Below are 25,961 nucleotides of genomic sequence, written 5' to 3'. Positions count from 1 at the left end.
AAATAACTTGGTTATTTCATTTTTATTAACTCTAGTACTTATTGTGCTATATAAGATTTAATTTAATGACATCCAGGAAATGGTTCATGACGATTCTTCCGTAAGACAAATTGAATTTTTCGTTCCATGTCTTCATTATATATTGCTTTGCATCTCTCATGGTTCACTCTTCGTCTTGTCTGTAATGTTTCAATACCTAATTAATCATAAATACCCAAAATGTAATTCTTTTAATTCAAAACAAATAAAAAGATGAATGATACACTAAATAGGAACAACCCGAATGAGAAAATTTAATAATTAGTTACTTTTCGTGTATTACGTAAATTATTTGCTCTACTACAAAGCAAATATATTTTGCAAACAACCTACAGAAAACAAGTAACTTAGTTCAAATATAAATTTAACACAAAAGGTATGAAGCGAGTTCAGTATGCTTCCCCTTACTTGAAAAGGTTTTTCATAATATCTGGTGCGGCGGTATTGTTCCAGGATGCCTTCTTTGCCAAGAATCCTGTTCACAAGTCTACATGCATCCTCGACATTATTGTTTTTTACGAAAACCGTCCGAGCAATGAAAGACGGATGCCTGTTGGATAAAAGTTTAAGTGTTAAAAACATTATTTACGATTGGTCTTGTTTTAGTATTCTTCGTAGGTTAGAAATACATTTTGACATTTTCAATCGCTTTGACATCTGTCAAAATACCAACTGGGATCAGTTTTCAGAGAAAGTTACTTTACAGTTTTCTATAAGATTCACATAAACATATGCCTTTAAGTTTTATTTTAAAATATTCTTGCAAAGCTACAATTGTTTTATATGAATTGTGTATAAAGACGTTCTCTAATTTATTGTTATAATTCCTAATAAAAACTACGCTGTTTTAGTCTAGTTGAAAAAACTAGACATAAAATAACTCTTAAGCAGTACAATGTTGTATTATTATTAATATATTATTAATATAGTATTGAATAATTTAAGACAGACAGTGTGCAGATTTTATTTATGAATTAGTTTATAAAATTATCTTCAATCATTTTGCTTAAAAAATCTTAAATTATATTATAGAGCACAACAATAAATATTTTTTTAAAAAATAGCTTAAATATATTTGTCAGAATTATAGTCGTTCACAAACGTCAAATAATTATTTTCGATATAATTGATATTTTTTGATATATTAATTAAGTTATTTATTTTAGGAAATATGGCAAATGACAGTGATATGAGATCTCTGCTAACGCTTTCCTCTCGGTCTGATGGTAGTACTTCACCACAGGTTCGAAAGTGGAGGAACAGTCCTCTTCATGAAAGATGCTCCATGAATGACATGGTGAAGATTAAGGAAGTGTTTGAATCGACTCCCGGTCACAAGCTCTTACAAAATGAATTCAGAAACTTGTTGAGGACTTTACTAAACGTTGAATATGATGACGAAGAATTTAAAATACTTTTCATGAAGGTACTCCTCAGGTTTTTCTTAAAAATCACTTATGGCATAATTTGTTTGTGGAATCATTTCCATACTTGCTTATTACCATTGCGGTATTTATTTGCTTTACTTGCTTTCATTGACTACAAATAAAAATGTACTATAAAGAAATTTGTTATATGAATCTCTGTACAGATTTTATTCTATTTTACATAGCGGGCGCTCTGTCAAGTCAATGACAAAAATGTATCGCACATGCCAACCAAAGGGCGTCTGTCCGAATTTTGTGCACAAAATCCTGCTCAAACCATTAATTACTCGGCCCTCAATAGAATGGAATCAAATTGTCGTTTGTTCACTTTCTTGTACAAGTTCTACTTTTAGATATAATGGCATGATACCGTCTGATACGAGACGCTTTACGTTTTTCTAGATCAACACAAGCCGCGACGGGGAGATAGACTGGGACCAGCTGGTGTCGCACCTGCTCCTGGGCTATTTCGGCAGCGACCAGGATGATCAGGGAGAGTCTCTTCAGTTACCCATTATGGGGCTGCCGAAGATCATGCGTTCGCAGCACCGCCATCCAATATCTAGGATTTGCTTCTGCCCAGATGTCGCCAAAGTAAACTGAAATTGTACTTATAGTCAACTTTTGCCTTTGCGAGTAAAGTAAGCGGGCGATAACTCAACTCACTCTGGGAATCAGAAATACTATTCATAATTAGTCAAAGCAAAAGCAGTTTTCATAAAAGATTTTTTATGTTCATATCGAGAACGTTTTAATGACTGTCCAATCATTTATCAGTGATCGGTTTCTGTTGGATTCCCGCGCTGCCGCGGTAATTAAAACCGTCAGTGTGTGCTACCACTACCGCAGGAATTAAATCTTAAAATGTGTGTCCGTCACTTTTGCAGTTTTTATCGATCGGTGGACATAAATTAATAGTGTTAGCAAACATACATTGTTAATCATTATTAGTTATAAAGGTTTACGTAATAACAAAACAATTTCCAAGTGATATGTATACTTATCTAATTACGCGGAAGGGAGTCCCATCGATGTATGAAGATAGACCGGAGCCTGTCAGTGGCGGTCTGCAGGTGGCTAACCATTAAACAGAGGTAGTTGGTTATTAACGAAACGGCCCGCAGGACCGCAGCACGGACCCCATGCAGGGCACGTACATCACGGCCAGCCGCGACGGCATGATCAACTGGTGGTCGCTGGACATGGTGCGACTCAGGACCGCCTACTCCTCCAGCCGTTAGTATCAGCACAAAGCACAAAAACTTAGTACCGAATTACTTCTGATTCGGACTAACTGTAAAAGATGTAGGAGATAGTTTAAAGTTTTACTGTGTTGGTGTATTTCAGTGGTAGTTTTATGACACTTATGAGTGTTAACTGAGAGACTGACGAGGGATAGCGCCGGGGTAGCACTGCAGGACGCTCTATTTCTTTGTCCCGACCGACTTTGTACTTCCAGAAGTTACTGGCCTGCCGCATTTCAGTAGAACACAAATAATGTAACTTATTTCACTAAAGTAACTAAATATATAAATATTAATACCGATAAATGCAGCTGTTGACATAAATTCGCCATTTGTGACCTGACAAACGCGCCAAGCTTGAAGCTAACTGTCAAACGCGAAGTTTCAATTATTTTTAAATTATTTTGTTTAACTTTTTCCGTCTCTTCTATTTTTTATTCCATAAACTTCTAGGAAGTATTGAAAGCGTATTAAAAATAGAGAAATTGGTTAAGTCGGTCTCAAATTATTGACGTGAACAAGGGAACCAGAGAACATGCATGGTAACAAAAGTAGTCCACTATCAACGAGCCACGGTTAGACTTCTGCTTGGAGCGGGAACAACCTCACAATATAACTCACAATGTAAACACGGGCACTGCGCTCGGTATACATCGCACAACAAGTTGCAAGCTGCTCGCTCACGAGCAAGGTGACTCCCGAGCGGGCAGTGCGACAGCCGAGAAACTCGCACGGGACGAGAACTCACTTGTGTATTGCAATTACTTTTTTAAACGCGAATTTTTGTAAAGAATTTCGGATAATTGTATGTTTTGGGGCTTGTAGTTTCATTTATTCGTCGAGTCTATTTACTACTTTGAATCTTTAATAGCGATCACTCATGTGCGTCAAGCGTGATCGCTATTAATGGTACTAAGGCGTATTGGTCTGCGAAGAACCCACAACAAATTCATTCAGGGCTTTTTTTATTTAATTTTGTTGATATACATCACGTAAGCACGGCCGCGAACGCTCGCAGCGCAGCTGAAGGTGCGCACCACGTGGGTGACGGACCTGGCGTGCATGCCCGACGTCAACATCGTGGTGACCAGCTCTACGGAGCGCGACCTGCGCTTTTACGACTGCAGTGCTGGCACCTTCACGCTCAAGATCATCATCACCAGCTGGGACTACATGGTAAATACGACCCAAGCTAGATTCCCCAGCGAAATTATACGTTTTTATTATTACAGAGACGTAGACATACCTCGTCTACGGAGTTATCAGGGCACACGAATAACAATTGACTCCCAACGATTTTGTACAGATATAAATCATACGTGTTAATAACACAATGTGTAATCATCTCTTAGATATGGTTGCAAGATTTAATTAAAGTGCAGTTTAAATATTGTTACACTGGGCTCTCTGTACACTTCGCACTTGCGACCCTGCTATTATCAGAACTGGTACATTTTTCATTTTCCGCAGATAAGCACAATGTATTACCACTTCAACAAGGACATCAGGGAGAGCTGCATGCTGATCTGTGGCGACGTGGGCGGCTACGTGCGCGTGCTGCGCTTCTCGGCGGTGATGCGCGGCCCCTTCCGCAACCAGCCGGGCCGTGCGCTCGTCTGCCTGCGCCACGTTGACCTACAGAAGCGAGTGCGCGTTTCTCCTCCTCCATGCCACTTGGCTCCTCGCTGTCTCACGGTTACATAGCATGCCACCTTGACCACGTGGTCGATGCAGCTTATTCAAACATCCCGTTAGAATTCATAATGTGGATACGTAGTTAAAAAGTGCCGTGATTATAAATAAATTCATTGTTTTTCTCTCTGAATTAGTAATTATAATTTTGTATGTCTGAAGTATGCCGAGAGAGCACAATTAAATAGAAACAAGAATCGAATTGAGTTCCTCTATAATGGCTTTCTGCAATTACGACAACCGCAACGCTATGGGGGCCTGAAACGCGTTCAGATCTAAGAAAAAGCCTATAACTCAGATGGCTATCTATTTGCGATAACTTAGTTGTGGATGTGATTCGGTCCATCGAACAGCTTAAGCAGATGCAAAAACAAAAGACAGCAGCAAATAAAAGTACGAGCCTTCGTTAAAGTACAATCAACAATACGTCACACAAATTGTAATAAAGTGGCAGGAGCAACGAGCACAATTAAAAATAAATACAAATGCGGCACAAGATGTGTACGTCTTTCACGACAGCCTGTTACAACCTTGATGGCAATGTGACTTGGGCGCAAAGCTCGCTACTGCGCTGGTGTACGGTGGATATTTAATTCTCGGGATTTTTTCAGTCATATCCTCCAGTTCTCTGCACCAGTGACCGTCGATAAGACACGTGTTATGTCGGCAGCCGGAACTGCTGCCCGAGCTGCAGCTGGTGGAGTTCCCGCGCGCGCACACGGACTGGGTGCGGCAGGTGGCGTACTACGCGTCGCTGCACTGCGTCGTGTCCTGCGCCACGTGCCCCGACGCGCTGCTCATGTGTGACCTCGCTGCTTCCAGGACACATAACACCTTCCGGACGGAGAAGGTCCTACTAATTTTTTTTTCTCAAATCGTTTACTACCAAACTATATTCGTCGACTGGGTCGCTATTCTATTTACTTCCACTCTGTATATGTAAACTTATGTGTTTTAGTTTTTTCTTCTTTGAACGCTCTTTTAACCAGCCTTTTGTCTATCACTACTGTTCGTCATATATCTCTGCCATGCAGCGGTTTGTCACGAATATTAATTGGTCTATTATTACTAGGTATTAGTCCGTCACTGAAACCAAGTGCACATGTGCGCTTTATTGTTGCGTTTTATTTAAAATAAAACGAGATTCAAGGTAGGGCAGTAACCGTGTGCCGTGTGCCGTAGCAGGGCGTGCAGTGCTTCGCGTTCGACGAGGAGGCGCACGTGGTGGTGACGGGCGGGCCGGACTGCGTGGTGCGCGTGTGGAACGCGTTCGTGTCACGCGCCGCGGGCGCCGTGCTGCACGGCCACCGCGCCGGCATCATCTCGCTCGTGCTGCAGGACTGCGCGCGCAAGGCCTATTCCCTGTCGCGGGACCGCACCATCAAGGTCTGGGACCTGCAGTCCCAGGCCTGCTTGCAGGTAACATGGCACACATGGCCGCTGTTCTGTCAGTAACGAAATACCATCTGCAATATGCATACACTGTGAATTTTAATTCATTTTCATTAACAATTATTTAAAATTACCATATTTTTATTTCTAGTAGGACGTTTGTATCATAGCCCAGTTATAAATATCACACATTAAAATGAATAAAATACACGAATAAAAATATTAAATTCAAGATAAAAATTGTGTTACAGCCTTTACAGTTAATATTTAAAAATGCCTCCGAGGCAAACAGTGACAGTCAACCACAACGTTTGTCTAATGTTTTGTTCATCTATTTATATAATTATTTTATTCCGGTTATTTATGAAGATTACTTGTGCACTTAAAATAAATAATACCAGAACAGCCCAATGTTAAAGAATCTGGAATCAAATTCTAATCTTCTATACAGGCATCCTTTAACCTAAGCAACGGTTATGAAGTTTCTAGACGTGTCCACGAATGTGTTTTGTTCGTTTTTATTTTCAGAAACACTATTAACACGTTAGTTCTTGCCATTGATTCCCAAGTATTATTATCACGATCACGTGCCATGTGGGCACAGCAGCTGTCGCCAGCGGGCCATGTATATTTGTAGACGTACATCGACATCCCGCCGCAAGTGGGCGAGCGCACGCCGATCTCAGCGGTGTACAACCCGGCCACGCGCGAGTACATCCTGGGCGCCATCAAGCTGGCCGCGCTGGTGCTGGACGAACAGCTCAACCCGCTGCACACGGACGGCTTCACGCACTCGCGCGCCGTCTCCAAGCTGCTCTACAACCCGCTCTTCAAAGTCGTCATCACCTGCGGCATGGACAGCATCATCATTAATTGGGACCCGTTGACGGGTAAGCCTAATACTCGGCGGATACTAATATATTTTTGGCCGCTCGCAGAGTCAACACGCGCGTACATCTTGTGGCTTGACCCCATCCGCGCAGATCGTAGATGATGAAAGTTACTTATAATGTTAAGAATGCTTTGCGAGTGAAAAGGGAAATTGTATCTATTTCTTTTCCCCAGTGACTCACAACAGGGAAAAACTAAATAACAGAAATGCACTTTGTTTTCGTCTCGAGTTACCATCTGACAATTATTGAAATGAAATTGTAAAAATAAAATGAAAATGAAAAGTGATTTCTTGTCAAAATTTCTTGTTAATTTATTCCAAAGTATTTGCTTCTTATAAATTTCATAAATTAATTTCAACGTAAATTAAGATTGTGTAGATACCTGGCATGCAGTAGGCATTTCGTAACGAATTCGATGGAACTTCTGCTCGCGATTCAACCGGTCAGTCGCAGGAAAATTTCGTCCTCGTCGCATTCGGCCGGCCCGCGCTCCGGCTTGGCCTGTGTGCAGCCAGCCACACGTGTTTAGTAATTCAAACACAGTTTTAGTTTAAACCACGAACAAACATTACTATGAAGAAGGTGCAGAAATACTGTTTACGCTACGTCGTGCAATGACGAGTGGAATTTGTGCACTTGTCACACTGAGAGAGAGGTGGTCGCTACAGTAGATTCATTCGGAACGGTTGTCAGGGAAGCGCAACGTAGTGATGCGCTGGGCGCACTCGCGGCTGCTGCACGGCGAGCTGGTGCCGGTGGAGATCACGGCCGCCTGCTTTGACCCCGCATACCAGCTGCTGCTCACCGGCGCCAGGGACGGCACGCTCAAGGTGTTCCACTTACCCACTACAATAGTTGCTCAATATTTACTTAGTCAAGTTTTAGTAGTTAATAGTAAAGCTGCGGAAGCAAATATGCTTCTTGCGTGTGGCGGCCTGAGTTCTTATTTAATGAGGAGTAGAGTTTTACGAGCTTCAGTGAGCGAGCCACTGTTTAGGAGCTTGTGTGTGTTTGTCCAGACGTGGAACTTCAACACGGGCGTAGCCTTGCGCCGCATGGAAATCGAGCACATGTGCGAGGTCACCAGCTGCTTCTGGGTGGAGGGCAGGTACGTTTCTAGTGAAGATCGCCAATTATATGTTCATAGCACTTTCCACATTTATTACGGCAGTACAGAGTCACTTTTAAAAATTTAAAAGCGACCTTAAATAATTCGTACAGTGCGTATATCGCTAGCGGTAAGGCTTGTTGCAAGCGCTCTGCAGTGTTACCAGCCCTGACTTTTTTCTCTCAATTTTAGCTGCTTCTTAGTTGGCGCCGTACTTAACGAAGTTATATTACCTACAAGTATTAAGGTTTACAAAATTCATTACTCAAGCCTTGCAGCGAGCACACCGAATGACTGATGAAATTTTTTGACCCTTTCGCGCAATGTTGCTCTCTGCCCAGGATCCTAGCGGTGGGTTGGAACCGGCACGTGACGGAGTTCGAGGACTCTGGGCTGTCGTCGCACGGCAAGAGCTGGGAGACGCGGCACAGCGACGACGTGCTGGCGGCGGCCGTGCGCATGCCGCTCACCATCGCCACCGCCTCCTATACTTCCGAGCTGCTGCTGTGGAAGCTGGAGACTGGGCAGCCCTACAGGTGTCAGGGTTTGTCGTAGCGCTAGTGCAGTCACGCAGAGTGTGGCGTGTGGTGTAATGTGGAATCGTGTCCGTTGTGTATTGAGAGTGAGAGCGGCGTGTGGCATGCAGGCGCTTCTCGTGCACGGAGCCCACGCTGCGCATTAAGATGCAGTACAGCAAGCGCGCCGCGTCCCCGCAGCCGGCCGCCACGCAGCACGCACAGCACGGGCAGCACGCGCAGCGCGCCTCCGCCGTCTTCCGCCCTAGGTATGGCCTTAGTTTTATAATCGAGTCTCACCAGTACGTGTGTTCCGAACAGGTGTCATAGAGATTCATACTTTTTAAAATGTTACGTCTTCAGTGTTAGGACAACGGGCTTTTCCTCTTGTCGTTCCTCCTAGAAAGAGTGCACGGGACGTATTTCATCGCCCGCGTCGATTGCGGGTTCGTCAATTCTCTTGTTTAATTCTTTAATATTGCCTGAGTACTATTAATAAATTAATTTCAAAATGAGCCAAGACAGCTTTAACGAAATGTCAGAATGGTGACGGAAGTTCCCTGTGGAAAGAAAGAAAGTAAATCATATGACAATACATAGGAATCAAGTACACGTGCTTAATAACAGTAATGAATATACAATAAATGGTAACGCTTATGTATATCGCTATTTCTCCTAAACCTTATGGCTTGCACTGATATTAAGGCTCTAGTTAGTTATTACTTTTCTTTACGCGGCATAAAATCAACAACACTGCCGTCGACAACTGTGTACGCTTTCACAATACACTCTTTTTGTTATTCAGCAATAACTTAAAAACTTATCAAGCAGAAAGTGTTAAAAAAGTTTTGACAGAGAACATCAAAGAACATAAATTGAGATTTATGCACTTCTGAGATCAGGACGGTTTAAAAATTTTCGACCGGGGGATCATATTTTAAGTTGAACTTAAGATATATCGCTACGAGGTTTATTGCTTGCATCGGATCGGATAAGCAATTTGATTCTGGTTTTTCTTAAACTGGGCTCAGATGGTATTCTCCTCATGACGTACACAAGTGAACACTAAACGATTCAAAGCTGAAAATGATGTCAATGAGTTAATTTGTACCGTATTATCCCTTTTTTTAACTTTTTTTTCGTTTATTAATGTTCTTTATAAATTAGTTAACATAATTATGGCCAAGGCTATATGCCTACAACAGGTAAACGCGTTTAATTTTCAAATGATGTTGGTATTGGAGCGCTCTGGTTGCATGCACCGTATGAACCGGCAGCTTGGGCAACGTGCGGTCGGGGCGCGCGCGCCGCGTGTCGTCGGTGGCGCTGCCGGCGCAGGCGCAGAGCCTCCGGCAACTAGCCGTGCACGCCATGATATTCCTGGAGACGCGCCCGCTTTCCATGCACGACGGTAACACTCTCCACTCACCTACAACCTATATCCGACACGAAGGAGACCGCCGGGAATCAGGAACTTTACGAACACGTTGGGGCTAGCGGCGCGATCAAAAAACGGTAGGCAGGGTAATTAAAGCAATAAAGTTGTTTGGACTCCATTGTCCGTCCCTTGCTTTATTGAATCTTTATTGCAGCGGGCAGGCATAAAATGCAGTATAGTCTGCAATAGAGGCATGTTCTCCGCTGGCTTTGTTTTTTCTATACCTGACCTCCTAACCCCTCGTCGAACCGTCTAGAAACTATCTGTTAAGAATAGGTCTTGAAATGTTCCGAGAGGCGACAACGAAGCGATCTTGCCAACGATACTCGGTTCGATACCATTTGTCATAATGAGTAGAATTCGTCCATATGGACATGATATAACTAAGTTTTGATGGAATTAATTTAGTGATCGTGTAGTCACGAAATTGTGCACGAATAGTCAGTGTTAGTCCACTACTACGTATAAATTCGGCGCCGTGAATAAACACATCTTTTGAATACAAGTGGCATTTTATTTTCAGTCCCTTTCTGTCACGTACCGATATGCATTGCGGGTTTCTGATTCGCTACCGTCGTAATAACTCTTCTGAGCTTCGAAAAGTTCTTCGTCCTAAATGAAACGAAATGAGACACTCTCGTTTGATACAAACCGCATAACCGTTCCAAATGAAACGCCATTACGTACGTAATGCTTGTATTGACAAAGTTTGACATCAATTCATACTTCTGCCGAAATCGTATTATGAGAGTTTCCGCAGTGGCGCTGCGCGAGAGTATTAGTCCTGTTAATGACCATTACTCACTCTGCATCAAGTGTGTCGTTGGTCTGAACCCGCGGGTTAGCAATTGGTTGATAGCACATGCAGGTGTTCTGGACACGTGGTGGGAATGCATGGCATACGCTAAGAAAAAGTTTTAGGTGTTTCGTCATTATTACAATTGAGTAAAGAACTTTTGCAGCGTCTATGTTCCTGTCTCTGGAAAACGGGCAGGTGCAGTGCTGGTCGGACCACCCGGCCGGCGGCTACAAGGGCTCGTTCCAGGGCATCCACACGGCCGGGGACTACGTGTCGGCCTTCGCTACCGACATCAATAACGACTACTTGTTCTCCGGAACCACCGTGGGCTACATTAAAGTTTGGCTCATGACGAACTTCCTGACAGTGGAGAAGGTGAGATGAGTTTTTATTGAACACCGACACTTGTCGTCTCTTGCCAGTTGACAAACTGCTTTCATTACGGACTTGCATAGTCTTTACACTTATAGTATCATATTATGTAACAAATATTCCTTTACAATTGTGGGTTAACATTAACGGGGATAACAAGTGACTTCCGTCGGCAATGTCTTAGTCATCAGGGACATGAATTTGATTGCGGAGTGTTGAGCTGCCGGGGGAGCGCGTCGCAGTGCTAGTTAGCGGAGACTGTGCTGCAGGTGCACGTGAACATGCCGCGGCTGCGCCTAGAGTTCCCGTTCCTGTGGCGCGACCGCGTGGAGGGCCGCGCCAAGCGCTGCGTGCGCGACCAGCCGCTGCCGCTGCTGCTCAACAGCTACCGCGCGCACCTGCGCTCCATCACCACGCTCGCCTACATCGACGACCTGAAGCTTCTTCTGTCGTAAACTTCTTGCCACTGTTACACGACATATTTATTAGTTCATTGTCCTCTTTCTGACCGTGACCCTGATTGCGCGCGTCATGGCGACCGTTTATAGTTATGGCGAAGTATTTAAAAACCTTAAGGTTCTATATATTTATATTCAATACTCCGACAGTTACTGAAATTGCTTTCTCCGTTTCTACATAAATAAAAGAAGTTAAAATTCAGTAGTACCGATATAAAGTTTTGGTGGTGAAACACCGTGGTCATGTGTGCAGCGGCAGCTCGGACTACAGCGTGCGTGTGTGGCGGCTGAGCGGAGAGTATGTGGGCACGTTGGGAAGCTTCGTGCCGTGGAGCCTGGACCCCGCCGCGCCCACGCATTTCCCGCCCGACGTGCAGAAGGTCGCCAGCTTCACCACCTTCAAGGTATATGTCGGCTCTGGTTCTCTCTTATTTATTAATTATGATTTTAACTGAGTAGAGCTGTTTTGTAAGACCATCCGCGCGAAACTATAATGTAATCAACTGCCAGCGTCACGTGTCATGAAAATGAATTCGTATTGATTTTCGTGCGGCGCAGGTGTGGCGCGGCGGGTACGTGTCGCGCTACGTGCCGGGGCGCGTGGCGCCGGACGTGTCGGATGTGACGTCGGCGGAGCTGCGCACGCGCACGTTCGGCGCGCCGCCGTCGCCGCCGCCGCTCGGCCACCACACTGCGCTGCCGCCGCGCCCCGAGCCGCAGCAGCCGCCGCACCTCGACGACTCGCTGCCCACCGTCAGTCCGCGCCGATGGCACCGCACTATACTATACATCACGTGACTCTTACAACGTCGATACTCGCCTGAACCGGAGGTCGAACGGCTTGTTGTAAACGTACATCGAGGAAATATTATTTGTTACTACAAACACACATACAAGTAAACATGTGGCAAAATTCAAGTCCCTCGTAAAGTGACATGTATAGACACGTCGTGCGTTGGACTTCAAAATATCTTTATTTTGAATCCGTAAAGCCTTGAATTTCTGTGATGGTGATCACCGTAGCCTGTACCGCTTGTACAGGATGCCCTTTGCCAACGGATTGGAATGCCCCCGGTAATACAAGCCGTAGATTTGTTCTGCCGTGTTGCTGAGCAATAAGCTGGCCGGGTCTGCGGCTTGGGAGCACGAGGTGTAAGTTTTAGAGCGTGGCGGTTGCGCAGATCCCGCTGTACGCGCACCTGCGCGTGAGCGGCACGCAGGCGGTGCGGCGACCGCCCACGCCCGAGCTGGTGCGCGCCACGCGGCTGCGGCGCGGGCCGGCGCGCCGCACGCGCTTCGGCGACGACCCGCGCCGCGACACCGCCGATCGCACGCCGCTCGATCAGCGCCGCCCCACGCACTGACCGCGCTGCACCGCATCAAATGCTTAACCTTTATTCAGAGATACGGATTTTAATGAAGCGGTAGTATATCTTCGAGCAACTTTTTTTAGTTCATAATGTGAATTAAAATCTTATTTCATAATTGTTCATTTTCTTTAAGCACATTTTATAATGGATAGATTTATTTGAGGCAGACGTCAGTCGTTGAACCCAACTCGGCTGGGCAGAGTTAGAAAAACTACGAAACATGCGCCTCGCGACGGCCCTCCGGTGAATGGTGCTCCCCTACCATAAACGGGGAATTCGGAGTGGCGGGAGTTTAGGGTGGGGACCCTAAACTCCCACTAGCTTCGGCGACTCTGAGGCGGACGGTGGTTCGACGTGGTCTCGAACCATCGTGATAGCACCACGAGGGTTTCGGGGGTAGCGTATACACGCGTACCCCGGGACGGGCTGTCGAAAATAGCACGGCGCGAAAGAATACCGCGTGGCGATCCCTGACCAGGAGATACCGCGGTCCCCCGTATAGCGCAGAGTGATCACCATGGGGGGGGGGGGGGGTTAGTGGGTAGGAATCCCACATACCCCTGTCCTCCCCTCAAAGACTGGGCATCTTGAACGTCCGGAAGATTCCCCCCCCCCCCCCCGAAACAAAAAAAAACTACGAAACATCATCTAGTCAACTCGATAAAGAATGTCACGGTCTACGAACAGTGTGTGTTACCAGTCAGCTTTCATTGAGGAATACATAAAACAATAATAACCAACGTAGCCCTGAAGATTAGCAAGCTTAAGTGGCAACGTTCAGACCACATAACACGCAGAATTGATGACCTTGACCTTAACATCCTAGAGTAGAGACCAAGAACCGTCAGGAGTGGCGCAGAAGTTCCACCCCTTGAGTGACCATATGATCGCCGGAATTAAATAGCTGTCGCCGCAATTTCGGCTGCCGCTCGACGCACGCAGCTATGAACTTTTAACGAAATTTCTCTTAAAAATTTGCCAAAATAACAGGCATGAAATTTTGAGAATATTATGCGTCATCAAAAATTCCCCCCAATTAAGTCCCACTGGCTTTCACAAGCAGGAACTGCTACTTTAACATAAATGGCACCGCGGTGCGACTGCTTCTCAGCCAGCCTGCGAAGTAACTTGACGTAAGTCGATTATATCATCGCAATAACATTTAAATGCTAAATGATAAATTCATTTTACTTGTAATTATTATGTTTGTTAAATAATTAATAAATTGACACAATGTCAGGTGTAGATTTTCCAATTAATAAAGAAACACATTTTTTACTTAAATTTTAACCTTTTGTAACCTTACGCAATCACTATGACCGGCGCGATTTAAACTAAGAATGCAACGTTGTGTGTAACGTGTTACCTTGTAAAATATCAGCCACGCCTGTAATAAGCTGGTACAGCCGGCACTGCGCCAATAAGAGTATGGATTAAGTCCTCTCTTCAAATTAGTTTTACGCCAATGCAACCGTTATCGACCACTATGACAATTCCCGATCTAAACGAAAGAAGCCTTGAAGGCTTCTATTTTATTTTAACATTTTCCCGAGTTTTGAAATTGATAGGCTTTTAGGTACTTACAGGTTACTAGCACCGGGCGCTTTATTATCAGTAGAATGAGGCCGAGTTAATAACCGCAACCAATCTGGTGGATTCAGCATCAGAGATATAACGTCTTAGGATGCCAAGGATTCACTGTAGAGGTACCAGATCCATCGCGTTGTAGCGAGAGAGGCTCGATGCTCGGGCCCGACGGATCTCGTGAACCTACCTAATGAAATTTTATATTAAGCGATGCTTCTTAGGAACATATTTCATTTATAAAACTTATTTTTATTTACTACAACTGGAGCTTCCTTTCAAGCATTAGTGGCTGTAGTGGAAGTCGCTCTACGACAACAAAAACTAGAAATAACTTTTTTTGGACAAAAATAAATTATTGATTTGATCACACAACATAGTTATTATACTTACTGTATGCTTCGTTGCAGTAGCACTTGATGACGATACTACATATAAATACTTTTTACATTTGTTATAATTTTCACGAGGATGCGTTGTTTGGTATGTAAATAAAACATTAAAACAATACTGTCAAATTATTTATTGTTACATTGTGGGAAATTAATAAAATACAGGTCTGCGGCAACGCGACCAATTGTCGCAAGTCATTACTTGTAATGCACCGATCAATTGAATGCGACGCAGCAAAGATACCGTCGGTCTATTGTACGAGCACGTAAGTTATAATAACATGGCCGACCACGCGGCCACGAGGCCGGGGCGCGTCGCGTCGCGTTGTCTTCGTTCAAATAAACATTTGGTCCGTCGCGCCCCATACAAATAGTTTGCCGTTCGACTTCGTTTTGAAATTAATAGAGGTATATGAATGACAACAACTATGACTACAATGTGAGTACAAACGTAGACGAATGCGCTTATAAACGTATAAAATGGTTGTGTGATCGCCCCGTGCGCGCGCGGCTGTGTGTGTGTGTATGTGGAGGGGGTCGCTACTTGTGGTCGCGCTTGGCGCCGCTGAGCACCACGTAGGGCGAGTGCGTCTCGCGCTGCTTTTCCTGCAGCATCTGCAGCGTGCCCAGCGGTGTGTCCGTCGAGCTCATCTTCTTCATCAGCTGCACACCACAGAACACAATAAGTTATGACGAGGCCACACCGCAGCCCTATCAACTTTGATTAAAGGTACATCCATTGTCATCCACACGATCATATTTTACTGCTGGTTAGTGTTACTTTATAACAAAGTATTGAATAATATATATAATGTTGTATCTAAAAACTGAAACACAGTTTATACAAATAAACAGAATATCCCAAAATGAATATTTTGTTTTCCGTTGATAAAACAGTTCTTGCTGTGAATACCATATTAGATTATACCAATACACACTCCTAAAAACCGACTTAATATACACAAAATTTCTGTATATAGGTAGTAGAAGGCGTCCAAAGTATTTAATTGTTTCAAGTTGTCGCACTCACCCCCTCCTGCACTGCTTTCTTGATGCGCTTCTCCTGCTTGTTCTTGCCGGGGCCCTTGCCGTGGAACTTGTGCGAGAGGTAGCGGAAGGCCTCCTTGGGGCAGAGCGGGCGGCCCTCGTCGTCCACGTACTCCAGCTTGACGTGCGGCCGGAAGCCGGTGCGCTCGCGGAACTCCTGCAGCGGGCCCGAGTGCGAGCCGCGCTCGCGCCGCCCGTACTTGTCGTCCTCGCCGCTTCGCACGCACACACGCACAAGATTAGGCAACATATAAGAAACAATAACACGGTGAAGTCATTACAAACAAACTGTTTCTATTCGTGTGCTTTTGTGTTACGTATTGAAGTGCATGATACAAAAGTAACGTGACGTTAATTTTATAGATATTTTGTTAATTGAAGCACCCCACAAAGACCACATTTTCTTGTATAGCTTCTAGCAGTAGTTATCAACACTGTGTACAATGTGTCCCCGCTATTGCCATTGTTCTATTCATTTCTAAATCCGCTTTGGATCATTGATACCGATCACTTGTGTACATCATGATAAAAATGTCGGAAAAGATCCACTTAATCAATCAATTTTCAACGTAAAAATACAAAGGTCCTTGCAGATGACTTTGTACTGGCTGAAGTTTAAAATTGGCTTGTCGCATTCCAATTGAAAAAACTAAAAAATGTAACATATTTCTGAGTAATCAACAGGTCAATTGGAATTAGATGTAACAGCTTCACAGCTTTTTGTTGACAAATGAACTACACATTTACCCCTTTAAAGTTTTTGTGAAAATAACAAATCATCCTGTAGATAAAATCGTTACCGTGCGGCTCTGCAAGATAAACGCAAGTTGTACAAGTGGCGGGACTCACGCGTGGTTCTTGTCCTCGATGGAGTAGTGTCGCGCGGCGAGCTGGTGCGGGGCGGTGCGCGGCGCGGGCGCGGCTCCTGCCTTCTCCAAGTAGCCCTTGCTGAGCGCCAACTGCAGCGCGCCCGCAACACCGCCGCCCAGTGCCGGCTCCGCGTCCAGCGCCACCGACGACCCTATCGCAGACATCACAGCTTACAAGCTAACATTAAGAAAGCATTTGCGAACGAGAGTATCAAATGATTCATATGATCATAACCCAAGGAAAGCGCTTTGCTTCATAAAAGAACCCAGTATCCGCTACAAGTGTTAAGTATGTATAAGTAACGTGTAGTTTTCTCGAGCAGCGAAAAGACAAGGACAAAAACACTAACGACGTAGTTAAAGTCGCAGCAGTGTTAAAAGGCATTGCTATAATACATCAAAAAAAGAGATATCAGCTGCGAGAACAACGGTCAAGTGAACGACAAAAACATTTCTTGAGCAACACTTTACAATCGGTCAGAACCCCTGCTCCTAGTCGATATGGACGGTTTCTAAATGGGTGTAGTTTCCCGTGAGCGTGTGTGTTTCATACCGGCGGCCAAGTCTGGTGGGCGCTCGTTGTTCACGTCGACGCGGCTCCACGCGCCCGCGTTGTCGTCGTCGCCCTCTGTCTCCTTCTCCTCCTGTTCCAGCTCCTGCGGCATCAGAGACAACATACTTTACAATTGATCATGTGAAAACCTACATGTTGTTAGATCGTTTTCATAAATGTTTGAGGAGTTTAATATTGTTTTATTTTATTATACAGGAATTGATCCTTTGACTTACTAACTCGTTTAATAAACAAATATTTAGACATGACAAGCAAGATTACATAATAATGAACACGGTACCATTATCTCAGCGTGGTGGTCGCGGTTGCCTGCCAGCCCGTAGGTGGGGATGTCGCCGAGAGTGCGGCAGAACTCGGCAGTGGCGTCCAGCACCATGGCACCAGCGCTATCATCGTCCTCCATCGCTGGCTCTTCCTTAACTCGCTCCAGGATCTCTTCCACCTGACGAAATAAATTTTACTTATACAATAGCGATTTCAAAATTATTAATACACTATCAATGTAAATTCAGTCAATCTGTATATTAAAACCGTGAATTCTCTCTTATTCTCTTCTTATTGGTTATTTTCCTGCAATCATCATATCGGACGGTAGACGCCTGTTAAAAGGCATAGGTTTCCCCGAACAAATCAACACGATGACGAGTCATGCTATGTCATATATTATTCAAATCATTATAAAATACAAAATTTATATATTTTTTTTATTTTATTATAAAATATACGTTTTGGCGAATACGAAAAGTAATTTAGAGTTCATTATTAAAAAAATAATTTAAAATCGTTATATACATAAGCTCTTCGATTTCGTTAATCACCTCATGGATTCCTTCTTTAGCATGGTGCATAATTAACCGTTTATTTTATTTATACCGTTTGTTTAGTTTTCAATTAGTATTTTTTTTATCAGTTTTAACAGACTATGCCAGCACCAGCAATTGGCGCGAGCGGTGGGTGCGAGACGTACCTTGGGCACGTCCAGGTGTCGCTGCTCCATCTGGCGCAGACGACGCGCGCGCGCCAGTGCGGCCTGCAGTTCACTGTCGGGCTCCACTTCCTCGTCGTCCACTGCGATCTCCATCTTCAGTTCCTCCACTTTCACCTCTAACAAGGGTGGTTTATTTTATGTAATTGTTAAAAAATCCTACATTTTTTACGTAACATATTTACTTAAACTCTCAATTATTTTTAATTTTTAATGTATTCAAACATTAAGAAAATCTGTTGCGTTAGTTTATTGTGATATAATAACACATTTCACTATAGAACAACATAGCTTTTGGGCGGCCCAAGGCTGATTCACACTTGTATAAAATCAGATCAACTGTGTTTTAACATCATCATTGTGTATGACGACGCGGGGCGGTGCTTACCTGTGTCGTCGGTCTCCAGCGGCGCGCCGCCCGCCTCGTAGTCGTCCACGTCGATGGGCTCGGCCTTCGCTTTTTTGCGTATTTTTCCCTGAGACAGCGAATTAAAATTTAGTATCGATATTGCAAATATCGGGTCAGGAGAACAAGTCAACGGGTCAACAATTATACAGAAGATTGATATATTTTAAAAGAATAATGTATAATTGTAATTAAACCCTCAACATATGGCTATGCCTTAATTTAAAAATACAGCTTTAGTACTCTGTACATCTGTTTGGCCTAGGAAAACGCAAATCTTCACTTGAGTAGACTCAAGTAGCATTCATGGTTGTAATGACTTATTCAATCCAGAGGTTACGCACCTTCCTCTTGGTCTTTTTGAACTTGGCCTGTATCTCGTGCTCGTCCAGATAATCGGTGGCGGGGCGCAGCGCCGGCAGCTGCAACGACTCCAGCCGCTTGTCCGGCCCACCCAGCAGCCGTTCCTGTTTCTGTTTAAACAGTGCCGTCAATCATCATTTATTAAGATTATTAACAATATTTCAACAATGCTATTTTGAAAAAAAAAAAACTGTTTTTTTTTAGTTTTCGAAGAGAGTCACTGAAGAACCTCATGTCACTTTATCCTCTTGTAGATCAGATATAACAGTTAATAATAAAATTGACTGTAATAAAGTTGAATCAAAAATATCAAAAGATTATTAAAAAACCACAAAAAAATATCCATTTCCGGAGATGTTTACATGTCCATACTTACTATGGCTTGTCCCGTAATATTACAATTTCATAACACTACAGATGTAAAAAAAATAATTTTAAGATTTCAAAATACTTAGTTCTGCATACTTGAACATGTACCATTAGCAGTATGCACCCGGGTTTTCCGGTGTTGGGACGTACCATGAGCTCGCGGAACTTCCTGGCCTCGATGCCGTCCTCGTCGCCAATAAAGAATCCCTTGCGCTTCTCGACGGCGGCGGCGTCCAGCTCCTCGTCGTATTTGGCGAGCACGGGTCGCTGCAGCCCCAGCGCCGCCTGCACCTCCGCCTCCTCGTCGTACGCCTGGTAGCCCGCGCGAGCCTTCTTGCGCTCCATGATGTTCTGTGTGTGTTTTCAAAACTGATTATGCTTTTAGGATGTTTTTTTTAATACTTTATTTTTTTTGCATGTTAGGCCTTACCTTGCGATAGCGCTCGTCGTCCAGCATGTTCACGTTGACGAGCACGTCCTCCGCGTCCTCGGCCAGCACCGGCTTGTCGGCCAGCGTCAGCACCACCTCGCGCTCATCACCCAGCTGTAGCACACACACACACTACCGTTACATTCATAGCTGATGATGACTCAAGCTGTTGCTTGTATATGTTTTTTCTTCAGAAAATGTGTTGGTACTAAATGAAAGCCCATTTGAGCAAAATTCTGGAAAACTACATTTGAACCTAATTCTTCCAACTAATGTAAATATTTAAAAGCAGTGTTCATGTCTCGAGAGAATACTTCCAAACCTAAAATAATAAATTTTAATTTGTGTATTGAAGTTAATGGTATTATTTATATATTTAGTGTGTCATCATCCCCTCCCTCCAACTGAGTTTAACAATTTTTACATGTAGTATTGAAAAGAAGAGGCAATACATTTATTAGAAAAATACTACGTTTTTTCTCTGATGTCTGTATTGTGCAAACCAAAAAATAATAGACAAATAAATCTTAATGATCCCATTTGTATAGTGTACCTATGTCAATAATTTGTATAGAGATGTACGCAAGGCAAGCTCACCGCATCGATGTCGTGTGCAACCCGCAAACCCTTGAGATGTGACTCCCCATAGCTGGCCTGTCGCTCTGCAGCCTGCTCCTCCTCCACCAGCGCAGAGACGCCGAACACGGCGTCCATCTCGTCCAACATCGCGGCCTGGTAGTCAATCACAGATAAGTTCAAAATTTCTGAAAAAGCACTTAAATTTTGGATGTGAAGTTAACATTAATAAATACTTTTCTAAACATAGCTTTCGCGGTCCGATCTGTATGTTACGTCAACATAGGTCTCCCTTTCATTCCTTTATGGTTAAGATGAGACACAATCATATTCCTTAAGAAAATAAACTAGTATCGGTATCTTGATCCTGTCCTTATCTTAAAAGAAGAAACTTGAAAAGGAGAAACATCTAATTGTTCAAAAATACTCTTAATATTACATTGTAAATTTTAATGAAGTGATATAAGTTGGATACGGGGAACAAAGTTGTGGCTTAGTAACATGTCACGGGTGAGAAAGGAGGGAGACTAGAATGTGATTTAAGCGAAGATAAAAGAATGATTGCATGACTCACTCTCTTTTCAGCCTCCTTCTTCTGCTGTTCGATTTCTCGCGACTTCTTAACCCAAGCAATGGCATCCTCGTCGTCTGACTCTTCCGCAAGCAATGTTGTTTGCAATCTGAATAATATTCAACTTGATTAAAAGAGAATCTCTGGAATGCAACACAATACTACACTGATGTAATCGATGGCTACACAAGCTCGGGATGCAAGTTACATGATTAGTTACGATGACTGGTTCTAAAGTAAATTAGAATTGATTTAATGAAACATTTTTATTAATTAAGTTCCTAACCAGCCACAAAACATTACAATAAGTCATTGTAAAGCTAATTGTTTCAGTTAGTACACAGATAGGCATCTTGTAGACATACCTGGGCCATTACTAACCTTTGTTTCAATTAAATTCAACAGGTTGAATGTGATGAGTAAATTCTTAGTTGATATATTTTTTTAAACTAAAGGTAATTTATTTTTTTGCAACAATTTAAAGTGAGTATATAAATATAAAAATTATTACTTTTGCTCAAGTTTTCGCTTCTCCCTGCGTTCTTCGAGTTTCTGGCGCAGCTTTTCAGCCTTTTTCTGCTGCGCGATGTTGACGGCCGGCTTGTGGTAGAACTCGCCCAAGTCGTCTTTAATCTTTCCATCATCTGCCATTAGGAGAGTAATATTTTTTATCACAAGACTTAATTAAACCATTTATCGCCCATTGCATTGGGCCAGCGGCGAAAAAGATAACCACTATAATCGCCACGTATGGCAGGCGGTTTAGCAATTGCAGTGGTATTATGGTACGTCAAGTATGTTAATTAATGCGCAAAGTGTGAATTTACAAGATTGTATCCCGGGAATCAAACCAACAACCAATCCCACCCATATATAGCAAGTCTCAGTCTGGGCTACCCCCCTGAACAGTAGTATGTAATCAATAATAATAAAATTGAATTTTGAGATTATTTTATGAAAGTTTTAACTCGCAAACACTACCTGTAGTCTGCTCTGTGACCTCGAGAGGTTTTAGCCCGAGTTTAGCTCGCAGGCGGTTAGTGTCGTCTATGGAAAGGCTTTCCTGAGCTGCACCTCCTGCCTCCGGAGACTGTTCTTTCTCCCTGCAGATTATAAAGATTGGAACATAAGCATCTTATATTTAAAAAATAAAGAACAACTTTTTATACATAATAATTATAAAGCCCTTTATTTTGAAATGGAAGAAATAATTTCAAATGTTAACAGAGTTTAACTTCTGTTTAGTGATCATTATAATTTGTGTTGTTCGTCTTTGATTTAGATTTTTCCTTTTTGAGTTACAAGCCTCAATTCAACTTTTTTTTATAGGAAACTGCTCATGTATGTAATGCCATATGTTATACAAATTGATTATTAGAAGCCTACTGAACAAGGACTCTTAATTTTATTGTATATGGACCGCCTATGTATGAGAATTGGAAAATATAGGTGACATTGTCTTGCACTAAGGCACATGCTGTAATATAGCTTGTAGTGTCTCTGACAGAAGATTACCTTTTGGTGGTATGTACAATGAAAGGCTTATACATAATGGTAGATTTATTTCTGATGATTTTATGATATCCAGAAAGTCATTCAGTAACTTCAAGTAAATTATAAGATTCATCTTAGCAGGTGATAGAATTACCTGGTTGTTGGGCGTGGCTCGTGTGGTGGGCTGTGGACACTAGGGCTGCGACTGCGCGAGGGTGCAGCACCATTGCTGTCCTTTTGTAGATGGGAATCCACCGGCACCTCCTCCACTGTAACAATCATAAAATTTTCGAAGGTTATTTATTTGCATTCCAGAAATCAACTGTTGGAATTGAAACATCAATAAGTTTTTTTTTTTAAAAGAACCTAATCAATAGATATAATTTATCATCAGTAATAAATAAATTGTATACAAAACTAAATTGAGTTTTGAAATTGTGAATAGTTTTGTATCAAGATTTTTTAAAGTATAAAAGCACTTAATAATTTTATAAATCAAATATTGTAAGCCTCTTCCAGGGTCTTATTGGAAATATATGACGAAGGCTTACATCCAGTAGTGGTTATCTGTTTGTGGCTGGTGGAAATTATGATGATGATAAATGATGAAGATTAATCCAAATGGTTTTTTTTTAAATGAAAGAACACATTATAATTATCAATTTGTAAATACTTGCATGAATATATGATATACACAAATTAAAAAAGAGTTGTGACAAGATGGCAGCCAATGTTTACAATTTTATCTATTTCACACTTTATTTGAGCTCCACTACAATAGGTTATATGAAAAAAATAAAAAAAATTCAATTTATGCCATTGCTTATCCAAATTTATGCTCATGAAGTTTAACTTTTATTTATAAAGTCATAAATTGCACTCATATAAAATAGTAAACAAAGGTTACCAACAGAATCAATAACAGAATGTTATAGTGTCAAGTCCAGGTGTTTCCCAGTATGTCAGTTACAGACAAACTGATTTAAATAGCCTCTAATACTCAAAATGATATAAGTCAAGAGGAAACAGTTATTCTAGACCAAGCAGTCATCATAATCATTTCAGTCGGAGGACGTCCACTGCTGGTCATAGGCAGCTTTAGTCACAGAAACAATAATTGTAGCAGTACATAGTACATAATTTCCAGTAAAGTATTTCTGAACAATGGAAAATTTTAGTTGTAAATAAGATTTAACTAAAAGTGTATATTGTTTTATATTTTCAACATAATAAGATAATCATATCAAAACAAAATTATTAATTGACCAACAGTGACCATTTACTAATTCCTTATAATTTTATGCTAAACAGAGAATATGGAACATGGTTATTCCAACACATTGTGAGCATGATGCTTATCTTACATTGAGGATTGGAGTGGCAAAAATGATGTAAAGAATCACAAAATCACACAAGTAAATACAAATCATGACACAGATATAGTTTAGTTTTTTGTTGCATTTCTTAAATAAATTTAATACTTGAATAAGTGGTTTCCTACAATATTGTTGACATTTTAATAAATTCAAGTAAAAATTGAGTTATAAAGAAAGCTGCAGCAGTCCTAGAGCCTGTAAACAGTATTTTTAAAAAAATATTCTTATGAACTTTTTAAAATTTATCTAGATGTTTGTTTATATATTTTTCCATAGTGTTGGGATTCAAATGTTGAGTAAAACCTGTAAAACGCAACCCTTTACAATAGAGCGAGACATCTTTTTGCATCAATTATTACCGTAAGCTTCATACCAAATGTGTTGGTTTTAGGTCACTTTTACTCCACATATGATTAAAATCAACACCAGCCTTTTAAAAATAATCATATATACACATAAGTAGATACAGTAACTAGATGATCTTTGAAAGTATTTATGCTACAAAATTTTCACATAAATTAACATATTTTTGAACCTTATCAACAAAATTTTGTAAAAAAACAAAGCAACATTTTGTTTTTAATGACAAATCTATCAAGTCCCGCACCCAGCCCATTAGTGACTGTCCAATCAACTTCTCCTCGCGTGTGAATGGGTGGTGAGCAACTTACATTACCAACCTCACAGGATCAGCACTCGGGATGTGTTAACCGTCTCGAATGCCACCATGTCTGAAATGATGACCAGAATATGCCATTATTTAGTCAACCGAGTGAGACGCTACCATTGGTGATTATATCTCTTGTCATAAGTAATATAATATAATATATACACATAATGATAAGTGTCTCTGAACTGCCTTTCGTGAATTAGTTACATTATCTGTTACGAGAGACAATTGATAAGAAATGATCACCAATGTGTAGCGTTTACATGTAATAAGACCCGTTGCCGGGGTACTGACCGTCGGGCGAGCGCTCCTTCCTGCGTTCTTTGTGCTTCTTGTGCCGCTTTCTCTCGCGTTCCTCCACATCTATCGGAGACCGCGAGCGACTCCTGTGCTTCTTTTTCTTCGACTCTTTCTTGTGTTTTTTGGATCCCATTATCTTTGTTGCAATGTATTTATACTTTTACTCGAATCTGTCAACGTTTTGAGATATATTTTTATAATTACGTTTAAGTTGTTTTCAAAACACGTTTACGTTGCTTCTTTGACAGTTCAAGTTTCTACGCCATTTGCAAGGCTGGTGTTGCAAGTAACTGAAAATTAATTTTAATAAAAAACTTTTTTTATATCTTAAACACGGCAGTACATTTACTTAATAAAACTAAATTAAAAGTTTTAAAATTGTATTTCTTATTGTTATATATTTAGTTCCTGCATCGACTTTGCCATGGCTATGATACAGTCAGCAAATCGAAGGTACCTGACGTATTCGTCATTAACGTCGATATTAAATCCTTGCCATCACAATTCATACAAACTATAAAAGATATTATACAAACACTTCAACACTTTGAGGTTTTCTCATCGCTCGAGGGATTCAAAACGGCTAGTCGATATATCTAGATAAAGCAGCAAGTTATCCTTCTCGGTCTGCTGTAGAATTATTCGAAGCATATTGATTTGGTATTATAGCCTTTCGGAAAACGAATAATGCGGGAGGCTGGAAGCTATCAAACCTACGTTCGCGAAGATCCTCGATCCTATTTAATGTTTGGTCTGCAATTTTGACTAAATCTTCATCTCCTTTCTAGAAAAACAGCTACATCTCGCATCTATCTCACGTTTCCTGCATTTTGTTGCAAAGGAAATCGGAATCGAAGAGCTTCTGTAAGTAATTCAGCCCACGTACTTTCAGAGGCAGTGGTCTTATTTTGTTAAAATCTTTTTTCTTTCGGTTCTTTATTCCTAAAATTCTTAGCACCTACTTACCCATGATCTCTCACAAAGAGGCCAGGTAATTTAGGCAATAAAAGCGGATAGGTTTAGAGTTTGCGACGAAATTTCTGAGGGTTTCGAATCTAGGCACGAGTAGGTTAGGTTAGGTCATGAAAGTCCTCACAAGTTTAACGATAATATTCAGTTTGTCTCTTATCATTTGATGATCGCTACCGATTGTATGTTAATAGGGCCAGTCGTCGTCAGGGTGGGTGGTAAGGAGACTCCCAAGGATT

General features: G+C 42.0%; 4 protein-coding genes across 4 annotated transcripts; 2 read left to right on the top strand and 2 right to left on the bottom strand.

The window, feature by feature from the left end:
- Positions 1-7: 7 nt before the first annotated feature.
- Positions 8-693, bottom strand: mRpS21 (mitochondrial ribosomal protein S21). Its single transcript, XM_068776733.1, has 2 exons — positions 448-693; positions 8-179 (listed from the first exon to the last, which is right to left on the bottom strand). Exons 1-2 carry the CDS (start codon positions 619-621, stop codon positions 63-65), a joined length of 291 nt encoding a protein of 96 aa, XP_068632834.1. The 5' UTR covers positions 622-693; the 3' UTR covers positions 8-62.
- A 517-nt stretch (positions 694-1,210) lies between these two features.
- LOC137933003 (WD repeat-containing protein on Y chromosome-like) lies at positions 1,211-11,384 on the top strand. The gene is given in 15 exon segments (XM_068776726.1): positions 1,211-1,465; positions 1,869-2,060; positions 2,591-2,702; positions 3,729-3,886; positions 4,181-4,357; positions 5,073-5,252; positions 5,588-5,821; positions 6,432-6,684; positions 7,381-7,517; positions 7,707-7,795; positions 8,137-8,331; positions 8,442-8,579; positions 9,555-9,721; positions 10,711-10,922; positions 11,189-11,384. Coding segments are annotated over 15 exon segments (2,685 nt in total). The 3' UTR covers positions 11,375-11,384.
- An 85-nt stretch (positions 11,385-11,469) lies between these two features.
- On the top strand, positions 11,470-12,741 carry LOC137932924 (WD repeat-containing protein on Y chromosome-like). The gene is made up of 4 exons (XM_068776613.1): positions 11,470-11,477; positions 11,631-11,781; positions 11,936-12,130; positions 12,559-12,741. Exons 1-4 carry the CDS (start codon positions 11,470-11,472, stop codon positions 12,739-12,741), a joined length of 537 nt encoding a protein of 178 aa, XP_068632714.1.
- A 2,098-nt stretch (positions 12,742-14,839) lies between these two features.
- Positions 14,840-25,008, bottom strand: LOC137932950 (U4/U6.U5 tri-snRNP-associated protein 1). The gene is made up of 16 exons (XM_068776640.1): positions 24,748-25,008; positions 22,562-22,676; positions 21,895-22,016; positions 21,425-21,557; positions 20,917-21,022; positions 20,364-20,498; positions 19,767-19,880; positions 19,487-19,687; positions 18,949-19,077; positions 18,587-18,674; positions 18,181-18,317; positions 17,494-17,655; positions 17,193-17,295; positions 16,620-16,791; positions 15,754-15,985; positions 14,840-15,386 (listed from the first exon to the last, which is right to left on the bottom strand). The coding sequence occupies exons 1-16, from the start codon at positions 24,884-24,886 to the stop codon at positions 15,264-15,266; spliced, it is 2,211 nt and encodes a 736-aa protein (XP_068632741.1). The 5' UTR covers positions 24,887-25,008; the 3' UTR covers positions 14,840-15,263.
- Positions 25,009-25,961: the final 953 nt, after the last annotated feature.

Source organism: Battus philenor, unplaced genomic scaffold, assembly GCF_028537555.1.
Source record: "Battus philenor isolate CCGP_79_NKW_IND1 unplaced genomic scaffold, ilBatPhil1.0.hap1 SCAF_12, whole genome shotgun sequence".
NCBI lineage: Eukaryota > Metazoa > Arthropoda > Insecta > Lepidoptera > Papilionidae > Battus > Battus philenor.
The sequence above is the reverse complement of the archived record's forward strand: the minus strand, read 5'-3'. Positions and strand labels throughout refer to the sequence as shown.

Bases quoted from the DNA above. Each gene is read 5' to 3' on its own strand.
- mRpS21 (XM_068776733.1), bottom strand. From the start codon at position 621: ATGTTTTTAACACTTAAACTTTTATCCAACAGGCATCCGTCTTTCATT. The intron at 180-447 runs GTAAGGGGAAGC...GAAACATTACAG, and splicing joins ATTATGAAAAACCTTTTCAA to ACAAGACGAAGAGTGAACCA.
- LOC137932924 (XM_068776613.1), top strand. The intron at 11,782-11,935 runs GTATATGTCGGC...CGTGCGGCGCAG, and splicing joins CCAGCTTCACCACCTTCAAG to GTGTGGCGCGGCGGGTACGT. The intron at 12,131-12,558 runs GTCAGTCCGCGC...GCGGTTGCGCAG, and splicing joins TCGACGACTCGCTGCCCACC to ATCCCGCTGTACGCGCACCT.
- LOC137932950 (XM_068776640.1), bottom strand. From the start codon at position 24,886: ATGGGATCCAAAAAACACAAGAAAGAGTCGAAGAAAAAGAAGCACAGG. The intron at 21,023-21,424 runs GTAATAATTTTT...AATATTATTCAG, and splicing joins AAGCGAAAACTTGAGCAAAA to ATTGCAAACAACATTGCTTG. The intron at 15,387-15,753 runs GTGAGTGCGACA...TGTGGTGTGCAG, and splicing joins AGAAAGCAGTGCAGGAGGGG to CTGATGAAGAAGATGAGCTC.